The sequence below is a fragment of the Prunus avium genome, chromosome 3 (genome assembly GCF_965620075.1).
Source record: "Prunus avium chromosome 3, drPruAviu1.hap1.1, whole genome shotgun sequence".
In the NCBI taxonomy this organism is placed as follows: domain Eukaryota; kingdom Viridiplantae; phylum Streptophyta; class Magnoliopsida; order Rosales; family Rosaceae; genus Prunus; species Prunus avium.
Window position 1 is genome coordinate 36,035,778 of NC_142286.1, and position 22,375 is coordinate 36,058,152.

The 22,375-nt window shown below is 38.1% G+C and overlaps 4 protein-coding genes across 4 annotated transcripts; 3 read left to right on the plus strand and 1 right to left on the minus strand.

The window, feature by feature from the left end:
- The first annotated feature begins 2,035 nt into the window (after positions 1-2,035).
- On the plus strand, positions 2,036-4,352 carry LOC110758231 (cyclin-B1-2). Its single transcript, XM_021960035.2, has 4 exons — positions 2,036-2,252; positions 2,360-2,460; positions 3,355-3,452; positions 4,011-4,352. The coding sequence occupies exons 1-4, from the start codon at positions 2,127-2,129 to the stop codon at positions 4,109-4,111; spliced, it is 426 nt and encodes a 141-aa protein (XP_021815727.1). The 5' UTR covers positions 2,036-2,126; the 3' UTR covers positions 4,112-4,352.
- An 846-nt stretch (positions 4,353-5,198) lies between these two features.
- Positions 5,199-8,411, plus strand: LOC110758245 (NagB/RpiA/CoA transferase-like superfamily protein). The gene is made up of 7 exons (XM_021960048.2): positions 5,199-5,922; positions 6,027-6,161; positions 6,291-6,658; positions 6,754-7,498; positions 7,605-7,698; positions 7,815-7,869; positions 8,018-8,411. The coding sequence occupies exons 1-7, from the start codon at positions 5,406-5,408 to the stop codon at positions 8,078-8,080; spliced, it is 1,977 nt and encodes a 658-aa protein (XP_021815740.1). The 5' UTR covers positions 5,199-5,405; the 3' UTR covers positions 8,081-8,411.
- Positions 8,412-8,898: 487 nt separating this feature from the next.
- CYB-1 (cytochrome B561-1) lies at positions 8,899-10,958 on the minus strand. The gene is made up of 4 exons (XM_021960021.2): positions 10,663-10,958; positions 10,171-10,219; positions 9,475-9,674; positions 8,899-9,371 (listed from the first exon to the last, which is right to left on the minus strand). Exons 1-4 carry the CDS (start codon positions 10,807-10,809, stop codon positions 9,063-9,065), a joined length of 705 nt encoding a protein of 234 aa, XP_021815713.1. The 5' UTR covers positions 10,810-10,958; the 3' UTR covers positions 8,899-9,062.
- A 9,659-nt stretch (positions 10,959-20,617) lies between these two features.
- Positions 20,618-21,145, plus strand: LOC148296063 (uncharacterized). The gene is made up of 2 exons (XM_088250686.1): positions 20,618-21,017; positions 21,141-21,145. The coding sequence occupies exons 1-2, from the start codon at positions 20,618-20,620 to the stop codon at positions 21,143-21,145; spliced, it is 405 nt and encodes a 134-aa protein (XP_088106812.1).
- The last annotated feature ends 1,230 nt before the right edge of the window (positions 21,146-22,375 follow it).

Below are 22,375 nucleotides of genomic sequence, written 5' to 3' on the forward strand. Positions count from 1 at the left end.
AGGGAGGACATACCCCATATCCAATATAATACCCAACAGAATCTGCTTCTTTTTAATTCCCCCAATGCCTAAAACAAGAAATAAAATCATTACTACAATATTCAAGTATGGTGCCCTAGTACCTCTATACCTATTCTGTATATAGATAGAGATTGTCATAGGTCAGTCCTGAGTAATTTTCTTTATGCATGCATCAATAATAAGGATTGGGAAAGACACCCACCACCTAGAAGCTTTCAGTTTCATTTTGATCATGCCTCAATAATTATTGATGGCTGGGATTTATTTTCGTCCATCATGATAGCACCTTATCATTTTCAAATCTTGCCTCTGTATTGTCAACGGGATCTAGTCCAGTGAAAAAAAGGCTTTGATTTACAAACTAGTGGTCTCATATTCGAATTCTCATGATACCTTGACAGTGTGTGTGAGAAAACCCTCTCCCATAATGCCGCTTGCATGAAAAAAATAATACTAGAACCTTGCCTTCGCTGTATTACCGTAGAAAACTATTGTTGGAACTTCAAAAAAGTCATCATACACTCCTCATTTATATGAATTCAAGAAATGAATGCATGATGGCTTTATCGAAGTCACCATAAAAACTTCCTTATTCTGCCCCTTATGAGAAATTTATAATAAAACCCTAAACTCATTTCTTGCATTGAATTTATATATAAACCCTAAAACTTATAAATTTAAGAAGAAAAAAAATCCAAAGAAGGCTAGCTGTAATTTTTTTTATAAAAAAATTTGAATGATGTGTGAAATACTATCATTATCCTTGCATTATGATTTTTAGAAAGAAAAAAACCACCAATGGGATTGTTGTATTTTTAGGTTTTTCAAGGGTTGTATGGTATATTTAGCCCATTTAAAAAGTTAAATAGTTTTTTTTTCCTTCTAAGATTTGGATATTGTAGAGTTTTTCTATATTTTGGGCTCTATTTATAGGCTTACATGTGAAAAACCCTTTGTTTGATAAATTTTCATATATATATATATATATATATATATATGTGTGTGTGTGTGTGTGTCCCCTATTTTGTTCAATCTAGGTCCGAAATTTCCCCCAAGTCCCCCTCATTATATAGGAAATATTTTCACTCACAACTTTAACCCAATACACATGTTGACCACTCTTTTTAATACTTGACACGTGTCCATAGGCATAATCATTGTTAAACTTTTTACGTTGATTTTTGTAACCATTGTTATACTTATGGACACGTGTTAAGTGTTGAAAAGGTGGTCATAGGTTAAAGTGATGAGCAAAAATACTCCCTTATTATATAAGTTCCATTTGGGTTAACAATTTAATTTCTACTAATTGGTCTACAATCGTTGGTCTTTACTGATATTATTCGCGCATTGCATTTAGTATTTTTCAAGAATAATTTATATTTTTAAAAAATATATATATATATATATATTTTTTGGTCTGAACCATGAGGTGGTCCTGGATGAGCCCCAACTATGGGTGGCACCTTTAAGCCTTAACCACAACCTAGACTAATCCCCACTCACACTGGGTCGGCCCATAAGGGGTAAAGTGTTGGCTAAAGTGGTGACTCCGTACGAGAGCAGGGATCGAACCCTTGACCTCTCTTAAGGAATGAGAGTGCCGAACCACTCACATCAACCACCTTGGTTAAAAAATATATTTTTTAGTAATACACTTATACAAATATAAAAAGTAAAAAATAAAATACAAGCCGAATTTCTAACCCTATGATTTTCAGAACAATTTCAAAATATTACGACCAATCCCATATTTTACCGACTATGGTAATTATACAAGGGGCTTCATAAAAACAAGTGCAATTACACAAAGGGCTAGTACGACAACCTAGCCCAAACAAGCAAACACGAACAAGTTTTAAGTCCAACTGAATCAGAATGGGCCCGGTTCGAGCCCAAATAGGCTAGTTGCTAAAACCCAATTGGCCCAACAAAAATAATTAATAAAGAAAAAAGAATTAAGGCTAAGAGCGAAAGAAAAAGGGGAAAAGACTCTCTCTTTCTCCTATTTATAATTTGTAGCGAAAGTCTGTAGACTCTACACAATACAATACACTTTGCTTGCTGAGAAAGAAGAACAAGGAGGAGGAGAAGAGAAAGGAAAAATGGAGGCACCGAAGACAATAGAGCACCAAATCGGAGGAATCCAAAACGATGCGCTTCGATTTGGACTTCAAGGCGTCAAGAGCGACCTCGTTGGCTCTCACCCTCTCGAATCTGCTTACGAATCGGTATTTCCTCTCTCTCTCTCTCTCTTGAGGTTTTGTTGCAGCTTGTTTAGTATTGAAGATATGTGGTTAATTTTGGAGATTTGTGTTTAATTATTCGTTGGGTTTAGGCAAAGATGAAGCAGCAGCAGATTAATAGGAAAGTCTTGGGATACACTTATGGAAGTGCGTTTCCACTGAAGATGGATCTCGAAAGGCAAATCCTTTCTCGGTATGAAATTCTGACTGCTGTTATGAATTGTTGTAATGGGTTACTCTAAATTGTTATGATTTACAATAGAAGAAAATGTGTGTGCTATGTTGGCAAGTTGGGTTTTTTATTTTATAAAATCATGGTTTCTAACGCCTAGTTATGCTAAAACCCAGTTGAATTAATAGGTTTTTTGGGGGTCCTTTGTGTGATTATTGGTTGTTGGTTATGCATAAGGGTTCTTGCGTAAGAATTTTTTTCATTAGAAGTTTGTTAGTGTTTTTGTTTTTGTAGGTGTTACTCTCTTTATACAGTTTGTGTGATTATTGGTTGTTGGTTATTTATAACGGTTGTTGAGTAGGAAAGTTTTGCTTTAGAAATTGGTTATCGGTTGTCTTTGTAGGTGTTACTCTCGTTATACAGATTGTGCTCTTAGGCAGTGCCCTGTCTGCATCTTTATATCTAACTAATCAGCTGAAAATTTAATTCTATTAGGGATGAGCTGATAATTTCCATCTCTGCATTTAACATATCTGTTTTATTGAGGTGAATTTGAACTGGATGAATGATGTCATTGCCATGCTCGATACCATTCAAGCTATACCATATACATAAGGAAATCACCTGCTCGTTATAAGTTTGAGGTGTTTTTATATTTTCATTGTGATTACTTGTAAGTTTTAATGCATATCCATACTGAGTATGAGTCAAAGATCTTATAGAATCGTTTGTTCTGAAGTCCATATACTGCAAATATTTCTGGAGGCTATAGCATCAATCAAATCTTTGTTTGTGTTACATGCAGTAATGCACCATCAAACATTGAGTGTTTATTTACTTATACTATAATAAATGTATAAACTCGGAGTTGCATTTGAGTCTTCGTTTTGTATGTATTTCTTTGAACAATTACAGATTTCAGAGGCCTGCTGGAGCAATTCCTTCATCAATGCTGGGTTTGGAGGCTATGACTGGAAGGTTGGATGATTTTGGCTTTGAGGATTACCTGAATGGTAAGAAAACACTCTTCATAAACCAACTTAATGGTATTAGTTTTGTAAGTTCTAACTGTTCAGTGTTATCTCTTTGAAAAGTTTGTTTAAATTCGTCTAATGTTTTCATCAGTTGGAGTCTTAACAATTAGGGATCAGTAAGTAATAAATTGAAAAATTTTCTTGAGTAAAAAATGTCAAATTTCTGCCCTAAACTAGTGAATCTTTTTATCCCTAGAACTGGCTTATGTGGTTTTAATTTCATACTGCCCTAGTCTGATTTCCCCAGAGTTCAGTTGATAGACATATGTTTTGAATTTTCATTTTAGGGTATACATATAAAAGCTAGATTCTAAGAAGGGGTATGCATATAGAATCCAAGAATCTTGGACCAAGATTACAAGAAGGTTAAATCTTCTTAATAAAATATGGGAAGGGAGCACTTCAGTTTATTGCAAATTTCTTTAGCCAATCACATTTTCTTGAACAATGCCCCAGAGAAGTTTGGTGCTTCGCTGTTTTGCCCCGTTAACCTTTTGGTTGTGTTGGTTTTTATATGTTTCATTGTGCCAATTGCAGACCCTCGTGAATCTGAAACCCTCCGGCCTGTAGACACACATCATGCAATGGAAGTTCGCCTCGGGCTGTCAAAGGGTCCAGTCGCCCCAAGTTTTATGTGATCCTAGTATGTCATTGCCGAAGGAAGAGGGATTAGTAACCTTGTGATTGTTATTCATGGATTTATACTTCTGTGTCAATGTTGTTTTTAAGATGTGATTGGCAGTCACCCTGTGAGTTCAAAATCTAGTTCATGGATATGTGGTGTTACAGATACTTTGTCGTAGTCTTGGGTATCATTATCTAATTACATTCTCGTATTTGATATTTTGATTTTATTTTGAAAATTTAGCTTAATATCTTGATCTCGTGTAGCATGTGTTCTTAAATGAGGTAGTTTGCTTATGGGTACAATATCAGCACTGAAAATTTTAGGCTAACTTAGGATTCACTTTGTTGTTGGAAACAAGCTTTCTTCACATTTACACAATGTAAAACTTGGTTAGTATAAACAGTATAAAAAATTTAATAAAAGTATAGTTTAAATTAATCTAATGTACAAGGGAATTCAAACCCGTGTAAGGGACTAACTCATTGTCATGATGAACGGTCTAACCCAACGTCTGCAAAAGTATTTTTCTTTTTTAGATAAATGTGATCATGTACATAAAACATGCAATCATCAAATGATTAAAATCATATTCCAAAATTTTGAAAGAAAGAATCTAAATTAGTATAGCCAAAAATTCAGAAAAACCCGAGTATTTATATATAAAAACTGATGACCCTCCTTGTGATTAGGTCCCACGTGTCAAAATAGGTACCGCCGAATGACCCTCCGCCTTTAGCGCCACGTGTCAAAGTAGAGTATAGCCGCGCGGCTATACCGGATTTTTAAAAGATGAAAACATTAATATACGATGATGAAATTCAAATCTATAAGAAACTAACTCATTGTCACGATGAACGGGTCTAACTCACATCTGCAAAAGTATTTTCCTTTTTAGATGAATGTGATCATGTACATAAAACACTTAGGCAATCATCAAATGATTAAAATCATATTCCAAAGTTTGGAAAGAAAGAATCTAGTGGGTATCTTTGATGTGTCATCGTTAATGGCCCTGTGTCTAGTGCCTGATGGCAGAAGCAACCACAATTGTTGTTCTTACTTTCAAATGATAATATTTAAAATAAAAAAAATAAAAAAAATCTGAAAACGAAAGGGAAATTGACCCTCTTCTTCTACTCTTTTTTAAAAACGTTGGTCTCTCTCTCTCTGTGCGCTCTGCATTTTTCTGCTGCTTTTTGCTGTCTTCTCACCTCAACACAAACCCCCCTGCTTTTCTCTCCACACCCCCAAAACCCACTCTCCATAACCCCAAAACCCTCGCTCCAGACTTCGAAAATTCCCAAATGGACACTCGCCGACCTCCGCGCACGGTCAGCGACCCGAAGGTCCGACAAGTGGGGTTCTTCTCCTCGCCCGAGCCCATCGCCGCCTCCTCTCCTCCGGTCTCTCACATCTCCCCCTCCGGTAACTCCCTCTCTCCGGTTATGATCCCCCCGCCACGTCACTCCGACGCTCCCCGTCCGGTTCCCTTCCCTGCGGTTCCCGCCTCTCCGGTCCGCCGAGACTCCATACCCGCCGGGAGTTACAACAACTCTTCTGATTTCTTCCCCGCCTCGCCTCCTACGGCGTCTTCCTCGTACGGAATGGTGATGGGCAGTGGTGAGTTCCTGAACGACGTCGTTATGTCGCCGAGTCGAGCACTCAGGGGGAATTCGGTAAGAGCGGCTGCGGGCATAACAACGTCGTCTTCGTTTCCTGGCGGAGGCTTCGATCTGACGGCTGCAGTGAAGGCGAGTAGTGTTCCCGCGAGTGGCTTAACGACGGTCTCCGTGGTCAAGATGCCTATTACTGGTATTTCTGGTAATTTTCCTATTACCATTTGATTTGATTTCACCAGAAATGTAATTTAATTTAGTTTTATTTTATTTAAGCAATTTACAATACCAAAAGTTAAAAAAACGCAGAGAAAGGTAGAGGTGCATCAGTGGAAGCGCAAAGCGAGCGAGGTGGGAGTTCGAAGCCACTCAAAGAGAAAACCACGAAAGCCGAAAGGCGGGCTCTTCAAGAAGCTCAAAGAGCAGCTAAGGCCGCAGCAAAAGGTACACTCTTTCTAGGCTTTTATTACATTTCGTGAATCACAAACAATTTTTAATAGAAATGTAATTGAATTCAATGAATTTTAATTTCTTATAGTGATTATGAATGTCTACCTTGCATTGTGTTATTAGCCGACGGAAGTAAAACACCTTCTGTTGCTGCTACTGTTACTGCTTCTACTTCGGCAGCAGCGAATGTTAAACCTTCCAAGGCCACGAAACTCGTGTCACAAGCATCTGTGGCGGCTTCCGAGAAGAAGGGTGGTGGCGAACGCCTGCCAGAGAAAGAAAGAAAGAAAGAAGTTCCTCATCCACGAATGCAATATGATGATACCAGTCGTGTAGAGAAGGCGAAAAGGCGTTCAGTGGTCAAGCAAACTGAGGCTAGGAATAGGGTTGAGCTGTTCAGGCATTTGCCTCAATACGAGCATGGAACTCAGCTTCCTGATCTCGAGTCTAAGTTTTTCCAACTTGACCCCGTGCACCCTGCTGTTTATAAGGTACATTATATCAGCTTGTTATGGTGTGATTATGACAGAGATCAAAGGGTGAAATTATGGTTCTATCTAATTTTTACTTTCTGTACTAATGTCAGGTTGGGTTACAGTATTTATCAGGAGATATATCTGGTGGGAATGCTCGTTGTATAGCCATGCTTCTAGCATTTCAAGAGGCCATTAAAGACTATTCAACACCACCTGAGAAAAACCTCAGTAGGGATTTGACAGCAAAAATAAGTAGTTATGTTTCATTTTTTATCGAGTGCAGGCCGCTTTCAGTCACCATGGGGAATGCAATTCGGTTTCTGAAGAGCCGAATTGCCAAGTTACCTTTGTCTATGTCCGAGTCAGAAGCAAAAGCATCTCTCCAGTCAGATATTGAACGGTTCATAACTGAGAAAATCATACTTGCAGATAAGGTGATTGTAAAGCATGCAGTTAGCAAAATCAGGGATGGTGATGTTCTTCTAACGTATGGGTCATCCTCTGCAGTTGAAATGTTACTGTTACACGCCCATGAGCTTGGCAAACAGTTTCGTGTTGTGGTGGTAGATTCTCGTCCAAAGCTTGAAGGCCAGCGTTTACTTCGTAGGTTGGTGGGAAAGGGCCTCAGCTGTACTTACACTCATATAAATGCTGCTTCCTATATCATGCATGAAGTTACTCGAGTTTTTCTTGGTGCTTCTTCAGTGCTGTCTAATGGAACAGTTTACTCAAGGGTTGGGACTGCTTGTGTTGCTATGGTAGCTCATGCATTCCGTGTACCCGTGTTAGTATGTTGTGAGGCATATAAATTTCATGAAAGGGTACAGCTTGATTCTATATGCTCCAACGAGCTTGGTATGCACTCCTAGCATCAAAAAAATTTATGGTCATTCTGACAGTTTTTGATAAGTCTCCTGCTCTTCTTGCTTGAATTCTCGGGTAATTGTTCCACTTCTTGCAGGTGATCCAGATGCCATTTCAAAGATTCCTGGCAGGGAGGAAATCTCTTTGGATGGTCAAGCTAATTGTGAAAATCTTCAACCCCTAAATTTGATGTAAAGCGTTTATCATTTTAGTGATGTGCTTGTTATTGGCAGTTATGACTTATTTTGACTTGTTATTGATTTCCCCTTACTAACTGTGCAGTCCTGTTTTGACTTGTTATTGGCAGTTATGACGCACTTCCTTCAGATTATGTTTCAATGATAATCACGGATTATGGCATGGTAAATCAATTTTTTCTTCAATTATTGTTGCAAGAACTAAAGAGCAGACAATGTTTTGCAATTCTTTATGTTCCAAATTTTGAACTTGCATTCTAGCTCTTTATCATATGTCTGATGGCTCATGAGATTGCTTTTGTGGTTATTTTAGGTTCCACCCACAAGTGTGCCCGTCATTGTGCGCGAATACCGAAGAGAACACTTATGGATGTGATCATGAAAGTGCCTCCTTGGAAGTGGATCATGATTCGTGAGGCTTCACCAAAATTTTGTGTGCATGCTGAAGTCAGTGATTCAGTGTCAGCAGCATTTAACAAAAGATAAGAGTCAAAGACTAGAGCCAGAAGTTTCTTTTTAGCTTTTGATCTCTCACTGGATTGAGACAATTTCTTTTTTCTTCTTTGGCCATAGATTGAGATACAAGTTAGACGTTTAAGTTCTTGTGACAGAAGTTTTGTATGCTAAACTTGTGTGTATGTGTACCGTGCTTTGCTTTCGCTGGGATTATTATGGGATGCATGCTCATGGGTTCCATCTTTTATTTATCCGTCTTCACTTTTTTTAAATTTTTTTTTTTTTTTTTAATATGGTTTGGGATCTGTCTTCTTTTCGCAAAGCCACCAGATCATGATTTAAAAACAAAAGCCCAACTCCCAAATCTGCGATGGTAGAATTGTTTAATGTGGGCAATGAAGTGCCACCATGCGGACATGTCGGTTTGCTTGGCTTTGAAAGATCAGTCGATCATTGTTCTTGTACAATTTTACAGGGCAAAACAGAAAAATATAAAGGCTTTTAAAAAAGCTTTTTCTAAGAAGAAAAAGGAACGCCCAGGTTGATTTTTTCTTTTTGGTCAATAAGTTGATGTTCATAAGCCAGAATATTATATGGACCAAAGAACAAAGGCCACTTAGCTTAGTGGAAATATTTGTTTGAACAGGCTACGTTCTAAGTGCAGATGAACACAATGGAACCCGCCAAGACATGAATACTGAAGACGCATTGTGAAAAGAAAGACGATGTGGATTAAAATGAAGAACAAACAATGAGAAAGGAACGGACCCTTCTTCAACTCTAATTGAACAAAGGGAATTGTTACTTTAATACATTCATCTTTTGACAATAACAAAATACTGTAATCCATATATAGAGTAAAATTAGGTCTGCTAGTGAACTATAAAACAGTACAATTGTGCTTACTCTATTGATCCTCTGAGAACGTCGCCTCTATTATTATTGGTGGGAGTAATAACAGCAAGAATCACAAAACCTCCCAGCACAACAACCAATATTCCGAGAGAATTCACCAGCAAAGCCTCAGTTGAATAGCGTGAGATTATGTGGTTGGTTTGAAGGAATGTGGCTTTTTCTAAAATACCAGTAGTTACAGTAACAACAGCAAGGGCGTAAGTATAAATACCAACAAACACATGCCATGGCAGTAAGGTAGCTCTGCTAATTTTTGAGCCGCCTGGGTACCAATACGATACAAAACCAGCAGCCCACTGTGCAAAAGAAAATGGGGGTGAAAACCAGATAAAAGTAATTGTAGATAGAAGCTATCTTCTAAGGCCAAAAAGGAATAAGAAATAGTAACTATGAAGGTACCTGGAGGGTGAAGAGGAATAGGCAAGCTAGACCCAACCATGAATGCAGGCTGTAGAAATTGTCAATGCCCTTATCATTGTGGAACTTCAAAGCAGCCCATACGCCAATAATACTTAAACAAAAGGCAATGAATTGTAGCGTAAGATGAACAAGTTTTTTGAAGCTTTTTGTTCCTGAAACTGTCTTGTATGCTAGCATGGCTGCATCATTGTAGAGATGGTTCTAATTCATAATCATTTTCGGTAAACATATAGCTAGTCCATACAAGCAAAGGAAATAAAGCTATATGTTATCAAGAACAAGATGCACTAAAAATCTACCTAATGCTCTCTCATAACTCTTAGAAAAAGCAGGAAAATAAAAATATCTAAATACATCTAAAACCCACCAAGAATAGTTCTAACATTCAACTATAGTTACGGAAACTCTTGTAAGTTCAAAGGCAATTGACTAAGAAAGTCTGTGAATCAAATTCTTCAAGTGTAAAAGGTCACTTAGAAACTATATACCTTCACTAACACTTCGAAACTCATTCTTATAATCCTTAGCATGCTCTACTAAACTCATTGTACTGGCGTATATAATCATCTAAGGCAGTCACGTCAATTTTAAGTCAAGATTACAGGGAGAGAGAAGAATTATGGAGAAATCAGTAACTAGATACTGGGCCAAGCGCCATAAGAGCAGAAAATTTACCTTCTCCATTTAAGAGTATCAGTCCAATCACCATCAACACAGGATGGACCTACAAGTGACAAAACAACCATAAGTTCATGGAACACTAAAAAGTTAAACAATTTAGAGAGAGAGTAATGCTCTATCAACTTGTCATGGGAATGCACCAAATGCTTAATTTACAAAAAGGAATTTCTCCTAGATCAAAAAAGCATCAATTTCCAGCTCAAGATGATAATGAACTATATAAATTCTAATGTAACAAGTTAAAGATACAAAGTTGTAAAGAAAAGAAACATTTTTGCATATATTGACAGTAATATGAGCATTAAAACAAATTAAGTGATATACCCAGTACCCAGAAGAAGTGAGCTAAACACATCAACCATTTCCGCCCAAAAAAACAGGTTCAAAATGAATTCCCAATGGATATTATGACAATATATGAAAAATCAAAATTAAAACTTTAAGGAAAAGAAATTGAAAGAAGAAGAGGATTGGGAAGAAACGGACATTGAAAATGAGATCTTTGTTGTCTGAGATGAGAGCCAATCCTCCGCGGAAACGTATGGTCCAGATGAGCACTAGAGCAGCCACTATCACTCCTATCACTCTCACTGCCCTGAAGATCGGGAAGCGGACCACTGGAATCGCCCCCATTACTTCTTCTTCCTTGAGCTCTGAAATCTTCAGAGATAGAAAATTTAGGGTTTTGGGAAGAAAACAAAAAGGGTTTCTCTTGGTTTTTCGGATTTGGATCTGCTGCTTCTTTAACAATAGGGATGAAGGTGATGGCGGTCGAAAGAATTTCAGGCTTTCAACTTTTTCAACTGATTGACCAACCAAAAAAAAACAAATAAACTAGGAGGTGACGCGTGGCATTATTAGTCCACGTCGGACCATACTGCTTTCCTTGTTTATTTATACCGCTATCTTGCTTTGTCTGTGTGTCCATTTTGTTGAGTTTCTTTTAATCTTTTGTTATTACAAATTACATTGGAAATTTAAAACTACTTGGAATTGGAAGTGACTTGTGGAAAAACACTTCTTAGGACTCGTTTGGAACCCAAAATTACTTATGGGGAGAAGTACCTTATACGTGCTTGCTTCATAAAATTACTTAAACCACTTAAAGTGATTCTCCATAAAAGTGATTTTTGATATATCTAGAATTATTCCCAAACGAGCCATAGGCCAGAATTACTTTTATTGAGAACCACCCCTTATGTGCTTCTCCATATAATTACTTAAAATCACTTAAAGTTATTATATAGAGAAGTGATTCTCCATAGCAGTGGTTTTTGGCTTATCCAGAATCACTCCTAAACAAGCCTTTAGGGCCAGTTTGGCATTACTGTGCTGTGAAAATAATAGTTGTTAGATTTGTGTATGAGAAATCAGCTGTGGGAGAAAGTAGTTTGACACTTGGTAAACTATTTGTTAAAAGTGTTGTTGGTACAATAATTAGTTTCTAAGTGTTTGGTAAATTTTTATGTGAAAGTGCTGTGAATTGTGTATAATGACTAAAAATTGCATTATGTTGAAATGATTTTGTGTTAAAGTGTTTGATAGAAGGGAACAAGCACTTTCACCTTCACTTATATATATATTTTTTATTAAATATGTTTCCATCACATCCTAAAAATTATTTTAATTATAAAATAAATAAAGTGTTATGTTGAAAATTAAATATTTGTATCCAAATGCTCTAAACTAATGTTTCAATTTAAATCCAATATATTCCATTAAAAATAAATATTATGTCAAAGAAACAAAAACAAGAACGGAAAAAAAAAAAACAAATAAAAACCAATAGCAACAACTATTGAAGTTAAAACCCTAGAAATTAAAGAGAGAGTGAAAAATGAAATTTATAGTTAAAACCCTAGAAATTGAAGAGAAAGAGGGAAGAATGAAATTGAGAAGAAATAAACATAACATGCCTCTTACTTGAGTCTTGTGGCTTCTCAGGAGTGTGCTTCAATTGATTCAACAAGAAAGAAAAAAAGGAAGAATAGAAGAGATTCAAGAGAAGGAAAACTCTGTGAAAGAGATGGCGTGAAGAAGCAAAGGGATGCAAAGGAGAAAACACACGAAGAGAAGAGATTGCGTGAAATAGATTGGAGTATTTTCAGAAGTTCATAAATTTCATTAAACCTAGCACCTCTCCGAAACTGATTCCCGCATAATCAGAAAATGAAAGCACCTTATTAGATGCTCTCCCTTATAGCTTTATCTCACAACAATTTTTAATAATAAGTGATTTTCTCATAGTTTACCAAACGGGTTGGGCTTTCCAAATTTTTTTTAAAATCACTTATCTCTCCAAATAAGCAATGCCAAATGGGCACTTAGGGCCAGTTTGGCATTGCTATGCTGTGAAAATAATTGTTTGGGCCCAAATTTGACACGCCAAAACCAAAAGCAAAGAGCCCACATCACTTCCTGGGCCGCTTGAAACGATTTCAGCCCATCAGCACGTCCAGTCCATTAAGCAAAACAAATAGGCCAATATCACGTGGCCCAAAAGACGTTAGGAAAACTGGGCCGCAATAGAAGCCAAAACAGCCAAAAGAAGAAATGGGCTTGACGGTTTGGATTAAAAAGAAACATACCCACGTGACCCTGACTTAGAAAAGTCAATGAAATCAGCTCGAGATAAAGTTTGAACAGGAGCAGGCAAAAGAAGAACAACTCAGAAGTGGCTTTGTTGCCAGGAGATCAAATTCCGCCTAGTTTATCTAAAGATAATCTGGATATTTTTTAGGAATGTCATTTTCAAGAATAAACGGACTCTGCTTTTATGAAAAGAGAGATAAGCGGGAAACAGGGAGCTGTTCGAGAACTAGCTATCTCAAAATTCCAGATTCTTGCAGAAGCAGGTAAAATGGAAGAACAAGCATGGCGCCCCATCAAAAATGCAGAAGCAGTCACCTCAGAAAACTAATCATTGAAGTTTTTTCTTGCCAGAAAATAGATGGAACCCCTGTTTGTTTTAATTAAAAATTAAAAAGATCTTTTGATTACTTGCCGCCCACTCTCAAAGAACATTTCATATAAATACAAGGGATGAGAGCTGAAAAAAGGACACCCAACAATCAACCAAAAACAACCCAAAATTCAGTCAAAAGACAAACACTCAAATGGTCACTTGATCGCAGAATCCCAAAACAAAGTTCCAACAGACTCAGAGTCTGAAGTACTCCAAAAGCTTTCCAACAAGCTTGCAGAATCATCTTGTTTTCTCCCAGCAGAAGCAATTAGACCACTACTTCTGAGTTGAATCCCAGTTCATAAGTCAACAATAACGAGATTTCTCTCGTTACAAATTTGGTTCAGCAAAAGCCAAAACTAGCAGAGTTTGAGTATTTTCAAATATGAAAAACTCAACAAATTTATGAAGAACCCTGACTAAGCAGCACAGGTACTACAGTACACCCCCAGCTCAAGTCCAGCCACTTCTGCCCCTTTCAGACTGGAGAAATCCCAGTTCTGCCCATCCAAAAGCCTTCCAGGGCTTGAAATAGATTGAAGCTCTGCCAAACTCAAGCTTTGGTATCGATTTGCAGCCAAAACCCATCAGTTGAAGTTGTTTGAAGTCCAGTCCAGCACATGCACACCCAGTCCAGCCCAGAACAAAGGCAACTACCCAGACAGAAATGGAAACACAGTTCTCTTCTTATCTTTGTATAGTCAGTTTTCCCTTTTTGAGTCTTGTAAAAAGGAGTTCTGCCTGAAATCAGTTCAATCGTTATCATTTATTCTGGCCAGAACTACCAGTTTTATGTTGAGAAAAAGTATGAAGTCCTTACCAGTCTAAGGCATAGAAAAGAACTTACTTGGGAGATATTCCTCACCCAAATTCACAATCGTTTGATCAAAGTCAATAGCTTGGGGCGCAAGCTATTCTTATTCCCAAGTCTGTTAGAATCAAAAATTGCTAACAGTGGCACGCTCGACACATAAAGAAAGTTAATTTGTTGACCAAACCATGGTCTTCGAATTAATGGGGAACTTTACCCTACCATCATAGGAAACAAACAGAAACGGGTAAACAATAATCGCTGTCAGATTTGCTGTGAGAGAAAGCAGTTTGGCGTTTGGTAAATTTTTTTGTTCAAAGTGTTGTTGGTATTGATTTCCTTATAATCAGAAAATGATTGTGGCATAATCATTAAATCCAGCGCCTCTTCAAAACTGATTCCTGCATAATCAGAAAATGAAAGCACCTCATTAGCTGCTTTCCCTTATAGCTTTCTCTCACAACAATTTTTAACAATAAGTGATTTTCTCACAGTTTACCAAACGGGCTGGACTTCTTAAAAATTTTTAAAAATCACTTATCACCCCAAATAAGCAATGCCAAGCGGGCACTTAATCTTATCACCTATAAGAACTTTTAAGTGTGTTTGCTAAGAAGTGTTTATATTTGTCTAAAAATGCTTTTAATCATTTCTGAAGCAATCCCAAATAGTTAATTATATGTCAAATATGTATAACTTAAGATTTGGATAACACAAACCACAAGGTGTGGTGCGGTTGGCAAACTGCCACCTCCAGCTGGCGAGCTACATGGTGTCTCAATGACAGAGGTTCAAAACCCGTTGGAAGCACTTTGTGGCCAGGGAAAGCCGAACCCTGAGTGGGGATTAATCCTACCCTTCGGGTATGGAGACACCTCGTGGTATTTACCAAATAAAAAATAAAAAAAATTGGATAACACAATATTATTCAATTTAGTTTTGTTTCAGTAATTAAAGTATTATCCATATATGATGGCATAAAACCAGAAACTATGATGAAAAGATATTTAATAGTAGTTGGCTATTGCATATTGAGCTGTGGCCATGGTCAAAATTAATGAAGAGACAAGATAAAAGAAGATCTCCACTAAGAAATTCAACAGTTAACATAAATATATATTTTAAATATAAATAGAATCACATTTGGACTATATTTCTCCCCTAGGTTGTTTTTTTTGTATTTCATTGTCATTTAGCTTGGAAATCAATTTGCTTAAATCATCAGTAATAAAAGATAACAATTAAAGTAACATAATCACAAAATAATATGAGAATTATGGCAAACTTTCAAACCCAAGTACAAAAGGATTTAGGATAATTAAGGATTTGATTTTGTCTGCCTATCTAGTTGAAAGGTGAAGAAAACACATTAAGGAAACTTCTCATCCAACAACCTCTACAAGGTAGAAACTAATGGCTTTGAAGCACAAAAGTTACTCAAATTCACTATTCACATCATTTTATTATGATGACCCTAGAGGAGCAATAAGCACCAACTGTTTAGGTTAGTTATGTATAGCTTATATCCACTTTGGGTGCAACACCACCAGTTTTGAGGTTCATCCCACAATATACACACTGAAAAACAATGCTTATTTGGTGGCAAGATAGCATAAGATGGTAAGTTTGTACACATAGTCAATGCTTGAGGATAGTGAGTCTGTATCATAAATTAACACAAATATCAGTCGCCAAGTCTTGAATTTGTGAGTCATCTGCAAATAGTAAGTGAGAAAGAGCATGGCTTCTTCCTCAGAGTTGATGAGACAAACTATCGAAGATTTATGCATTTGCTGGATCATTACTGTGCTGCCATAGGTCAGTTAGTGAATCATCAAAAATCATGTCTTTACTTTAGTAGTAATACTCCTCTTGAGATGAAGACTACAATTGGTTCTATTCTGGGAGTGGTAGTAAGTGAGAAAGAACATGGCTTCTTCCTCAGAGCTGATGAGACAAACTGCCGAAGATTTATGCATTTCCTGGATCGTTACTATGCTGCCATAGGTCAGTTAGTGAATCATCAAAAATCATGTCTTTACTTTAGTAGTAATACTCCTCCTGAGATGAAGACTACAATTGGTTCTATTTTAGGAGTGGAAGGAACGAACAATCCCGGGAATTATCTGGGGATGCCAACAATGTGGGGGAGATTTAAGAAGGAAGCTATGAATTACGTTAAGGAGCGTGTGAAGGATAAGATATCGGGCTAGAAACAGAGCTCGCTCTCTTTGGCTGGGAATGAGGTTCTAATTAAAGGAGTTGCCACTGCTGTTCCCACTTATCCCATGCATTGTTTTAAATTCACAAAATGTCTATGTGATGAAATAAACAGTGAGTTGGCCAAGTTCTTGTGGGGATAGCAGGACTCTGACTCAAAGATTCATTGGAAGTCCTGGTCTGCTTTTTGTCTTCCTAAATCTGAGGGTGGGTTGGGTTTCAGAGACCTCAACACTTTTAATTTAGCCCTCCTTGATAAACAAGCTTGGAGACTGATTCATGACCCTAATACTTATTGGGCGAAATTGTTAAAGGCCAGGTATTTTCCAAATTGTGATTTTATGAATGCTGTGGTTGGTCATCGTCCTTTTTGGGGTTGGGTGAGTCTGCTGGTAGGTAGAGAGGTCATAAGAGAGAATATGAGACATCAATTTTCAATGGCCTCAGTACCAACATTTGGTAGGACTGGTGTGTTAGAAATATGCCCTTAAAGCCAACTAATTATGTGATAGTTAGAGTTAAGGATATCTTTGATAAAAGACATATTATGTGGGCAAGAAAGGTTGTTTTATACATTAAATTATTCTATATTATCTTTCAATATGTAGAACAACCATAGTCCAAGGAATACACAAGTGGATATGAGAGCTCTGTAATGAGATTGCATACATAGAGACTTCTCATCATCCCTAAATCCTGAATATGTTCCTGGTCATAGGAATATTGATTGGGCATCAAGACCAGTACACAAAGTATCGTCTCTATATGTAGGGAATGACAAGGTCTCAAGTCATTGAGTGTGGAGACACATCGATATGTGTGTAGGTGCTTGTAGAAGAACAAGTATACTGAACGCAATCCAACACATGAGTTATAGCATGGAAGTCTTTACTCACATGTCAAGCTGGAACTCATAAATTGCAATGGTGCAAACTAATCCTTAGACCTGAGGCATCATAGATGTTTTGTGGCTATGTTGTTAATCTTTAAGGGCACTATACGGTCATGCTGAATTAGGCATAGCTTAAAGATGCTCATCAGGATTCTCAATAAAGTCATGTAAGCAAATGAATGTACAACAAGGAATCTATACTCTCAGTAAATGAGAGAGAATACTCCAAGATATGATTGGTCAAATCTCTACGCAGAGTAGTGGATAAGACTTGAAAGAAGAAGTCTTCAAATCTTATCAGGATAATCATATAAAAGGAATGATTCACATTAGGATATTGACAATCGAATTCCATGATCTAATAATGCAAATAAGGAGTATTGACATAAGAGAAGGATTCAATTGCAGGGTCATTCCAATTTGAATAGGTTCTTTCACAACGTCTCATTTAGCTTGGATAATCGTGACTTGTTGTTAGGCGACAACCATGGTTTGTGGATGGCATAAAAGGTTTCAATTAACCTTTATTAATAGAAAGAATTAAATTTTGGAATTTAATTCGTATATCATCTCTGAGGAGTTGAGTCAACCCACTACCTTGGTAAAGGGAACTTACAAATCTGCACACCCAAAGAATGTGATTAGAGGTACAAATGAGGAGACACAACTCAATGGTTGATAATCAAATGTCAAAGTCAACGGTAAAAAGTCAACATGTTAACCGGAGCAATTGACCAAAGTCAAATAGTTCGACCAGATCAGCTAACTAAGACTATAATTATAATTTAATAGTTAAATTATAATTAAAAGATTATTTATGAAATTAATATTGACATATAGAAATATTGGATTGGGCTTTTAAATATGATTTAAAAGGAAAGGGACAAAATAGCCCAAAAGGCTATTGGGCTCAATGGATAAGTGGCATAAGATGACATGACCCATGGACCAAATGGAGCCCCAAATACCCACCAAATTGCCTTTTGTGTTGTCCTATATAAGCTAAGTGTTAGAGAAAACCTAGCTAGGGTTTTTGGTTTTCCTACTTTGGTTGATGAGTGATCATCTTTGTATCTCATCTTCCATAAACCAAAAATTGGTCCAATCAAGAAGTAGGATAACATCCATACTTCTTGATTGCATTTTCTTCATCTCCAAGAGCATTTGGTATAGTGAGGTAGATGACTCCAATCTTGGAGCCTTAAGGTGAAGGAGTCAAAATCAAGAGAAATAAAAGGCCTTTCCAACAAAGGTGTTCATTCTTGAGAAATCAACAAAAGGTCATCAAGGGTAAATATCTATTCCATTTTTCCCTTTTCTATTTGTGTTCAAAGATACTAGGCTAAGATACTTGGTTTAAAATGAAAAAGGTTTAGCTCAACTAGTATAAACAAAATGAATTCGCCATTTAGAATGTTTTTGTTGTATAGGTTGTGGCTAAAGTTCATTTCTAAGCATTAGATGCACGTTTCCTTCACGATGGCTCTTTCCTCCTCACCACGGTTTTGTTGATCAGTTGATCAATTTGTCGTTGAATGCTCCTCAATTGGTAAGTGAGATCTTAGATGGTCAGACTAGAACATGGAACACACAAGCTATACCTTAATTTGTGAGCTAGGACACCATTAAGCTAATTTGTGAGGTTCCTATTGGCAATTTGCATAGGGATTATAGAATTGTGTGGCCTTGGAACAACTCTGGTTTGTATTTTGTGAAGTCAGGTTACAACAAGCAGGTTGGTCTATGTTTCTTCCATCGGGGGGAATAACCATTCGTCCCATGTGATTGAGAGATGTGTTTGGAAAGGCATCTGGACGATTTCCACTCTCCCAAAAATCAAGTTTTTTCTCTGTCTACCGCGCAAATCTCACGGCCTGGAGTTCCGGGCCGAGGGGAAGTGCGTTAACACGGGGTTTCCTGCTTTTGGGTGCGGTGCGGTTGTGCGCGGGCGTGCCAGCACGGTTTACCGTGCGTTGATGTTTCGATGAGTTTTGGATGGATGAATGGTGCGCCTGTTTGATCTGTCTTCCTAGTCAAACGATTGTAGCCGAGAGAGGAACTGGTTTCGGCCGTTAGGTTCACGGCCTGAACTACAAGGCCGTCGAGTGATGGTGTTGGTAGTGGATTTTGGGCGGTGCTCCGGCGCGTTGCTCAGGGAGCGACGGTCGTGTGATATATGGGGTGAGTGAGCGAACAACAAGGATGGTGCTCCGGCGCCTTGAAAATCAAGGGTCGTATGATATATTGATGAATGGATTCTGCTTACAATCTAACACTACTCCTAAGAAAGCAAGTAAAGATATTGAAAGTGCATTACAGGAAAAAATAAGTTGCTCCGTGGGAGGCTTGTTTTGGTGTTGAACCCTTTGAATGTAGCTCGAGTCTTGTATTTATAGGAAGAGTCCCTGGATGAGTAATCGAGGCTGAATTTACGCATAGTGGAGTCTGATTAGCGCAAGTGGGCAGTCCAATCGACATTTGGGATCGTGAAGTATGGTGGTGAGACTCCAGAAATCCCGGTGAATCTCGGCCGCCGCTTTCGATCGTGGGTTCTGAACCTCTGGCCGTGAAGACGCATTTATGGCATGGATAGCTGGTGAACCAACATCTCAAGCTGTCAGAATCCTTGTGAGAATGTCCACGTCTAATCACTCTGATCTTCATCACCAAATCCTGACTTCAGTCACTTCCCACCTTCCCTCATGCATTAAATGCTACTTTGTGGCCAATGGGCTCGCTGCATTAAACAGGCACTACTTCATTAAATGAAGCCTGGGACCCTGCTGTCACGTGATGATTTGCCTTTAATGCCTTGGCCGCAAATTTGTTCGGCCTCGGCCTCGGCCTATGCTTGAGGCCGAGATGGTCATGCCTTAGCGTTTCCTCTTTTATTTTTTAAGGAAGGCGAAATGCCCTGGCGAAACGCTGCGTTTCAGCCTCTGCGAACAAGTGCCAGGGCCGAGAGAAAGGGCTCCTTCGGCCAGCTCATGGCCGTGATCTATCAGGCACAAACATTCTCTGGCGCATGATGGGGAGGGCCTTGCCCTCCAGGCTAAACCTGTATCGTAAAAGGGTTATTTTGTCCCCCATATGCCCCATTTGCAATCAGTATGAGGAATATGAGAAACATCCTATTTTTCTTTGCCCTTCGACCCAAGCGTTCTGGTTTGGCTCCCCTTTGAATTATCGAGTGAACCCTCAAAGTCTCACCACTATTGATCATTGGTTCAATGGGTCGTTAAACTATCATGTTTTGTCCAAGTATGAAAATGTTTAGGTTCTATCTTTGGCTAGTTTTATAGCGTGGGAGATCTAGAAAATAAGGTGCAAATTCCTTTTTGAATACTTTATGATTGATCCCAAAAGGGTGGTGGAAAATGTTGTTTCTGCAACTGCAGAATTTGAAGTTGTGAAGCGTCAAGTTGACTCTTCCAAGATTGGGGCTAGTGTCATCACCCCGCCCTTTGCTATCTGGAAACCCTATGAAAATGGTGCAATTAAGATCAATTTTGATGCTGCCTGAAAAAACCATAAGGCGTGTTTGGGTGTGATGATGGGAAATCAGAACAAGGAGATTTGCTTTGGATATGCTAGAAAGCACAGTTGTAACAGTGCCTTGAATGCAGAAATCGAAGCATCCATTGAAGCTCTGATGTGCACGAAACAGAGTGGCTACTCAAGGATAGTGATGGAATCTGATTCAAAAGTCCTCATTGACAATATAAAGGGCAACGCGTGTACAAAGGCCTGGACCATTCTTCCGTTGCTGGACGAAATCAGGCGTCTGAGTGCAGGATTCTTTGATGTGGAATGGTGTTGGATCCCTCGTGGAGCAAATCGTGCTGCTCATGTGACTGCAGCAATAGGATTATGGGCAGTGTTTCCGCAAGGATGGGCTAACCACCCACCTCCGTCCCTGGTGCGGGTTCTGGCTTTTGATGGACTTCCCCTCCGTAAGTGTAATAGTATGGGTTTTTTTATATTTTATTTTATTTATTTTTTTATGTGGGGAAAATCTATGGTTTCTAGACTCTACGAGTTTAGCCTTTTTCCCTGAGTTTAGTTTTTCTCTTCAGATTAGTGGCTTATTGTACTCCTCTTTTGTTCTTAATGAAAGCCTTTTCGTCCAAAAAAAGTCTTGAATTTGTGAAATAGCAACTCTCTTGACGAGGTAACTTTGCAATGTATCCATATTCATTTTCTTTATCTAAATAATAGCAAGATCATCGTGCACGTGTGCGCTAGTTTGAACTGAAGAGGAAGACTTGACCTGGAAATCTTGTAACCATATGCAAAAGAAAAGTAGGCAATAAAATAAAGACAAAAACCTGAAAGACTGACTCATTTAGATATCATATCATACACAAATTAATTGAATTTTTACTCAAAAAAATAAAACAAATACTAGTTTTAATGTGCACGAACATGAATTGCTTTATCAAATTGGAAATTAGAAATATAAGCTCATTTCATAATTAATCCACCTTCTACATTTAATTGGGACAAAACTTGGAAGATTCCCTCCATTTTTCCTTCAAAAAACCATGACTCTAATGTGTTATCCAATTCAATCCATCATATAAAACACCAAACATGGCCTAAAAATGACTCCAACTTTGTCTCACCTTTCTTCTTCTGCCTACAAGTTGGGCGTCGGGCCTCCTCCATGTTGATAGCTGCCCTAATCCCTCCAATCCATTTCCCTTTTACCCTTCCTTCATGAAATCAAATTCTCTATCCTCCATGTTTTCGGTCACTAGGGTCCTTTGACAAGATTAGATGGAAGGTGAGGGCCTTCAACATGGTAATTTCTTTAGCATGTTAGGATGGATGACCAAAAAAGGAGTAAACAAGCACAAATATATGTGGTGCACCCGAATAGGTTACATCCACGGAATTAGAGGTGTTCACATTAATGTAATGGTTGTGATTACATGATACAAGTGTTGGCTTAAGTACAATAGCCAGGATTCGAAAGAGTGAGTATTTAGAGAGATCCAAAGTGAGAGAGTGATCTCCTTTTTAAAGTGAGGGAGAGTCTCTATTTTTACAATACTTCGATATGAGACTTCTTGAGATTGATTATGATGGCGACACACGACAACACTTCACTGGCTAGTGTAATCGCCTCTAAATACGTGACACATGATTGATCTAATTGAGTTGGTTACTTGACCAATTACAGTACAAACATTGATATTAGACCTAAGAGCATGTCTAGCGCAGGGGCCCTGCCCTAGCATCAGGCCCCCTGGGAGCCCAAATCCCCCTCAAGCGCAACAAAACCAACCCGAGCAAGCACTGGGACCCA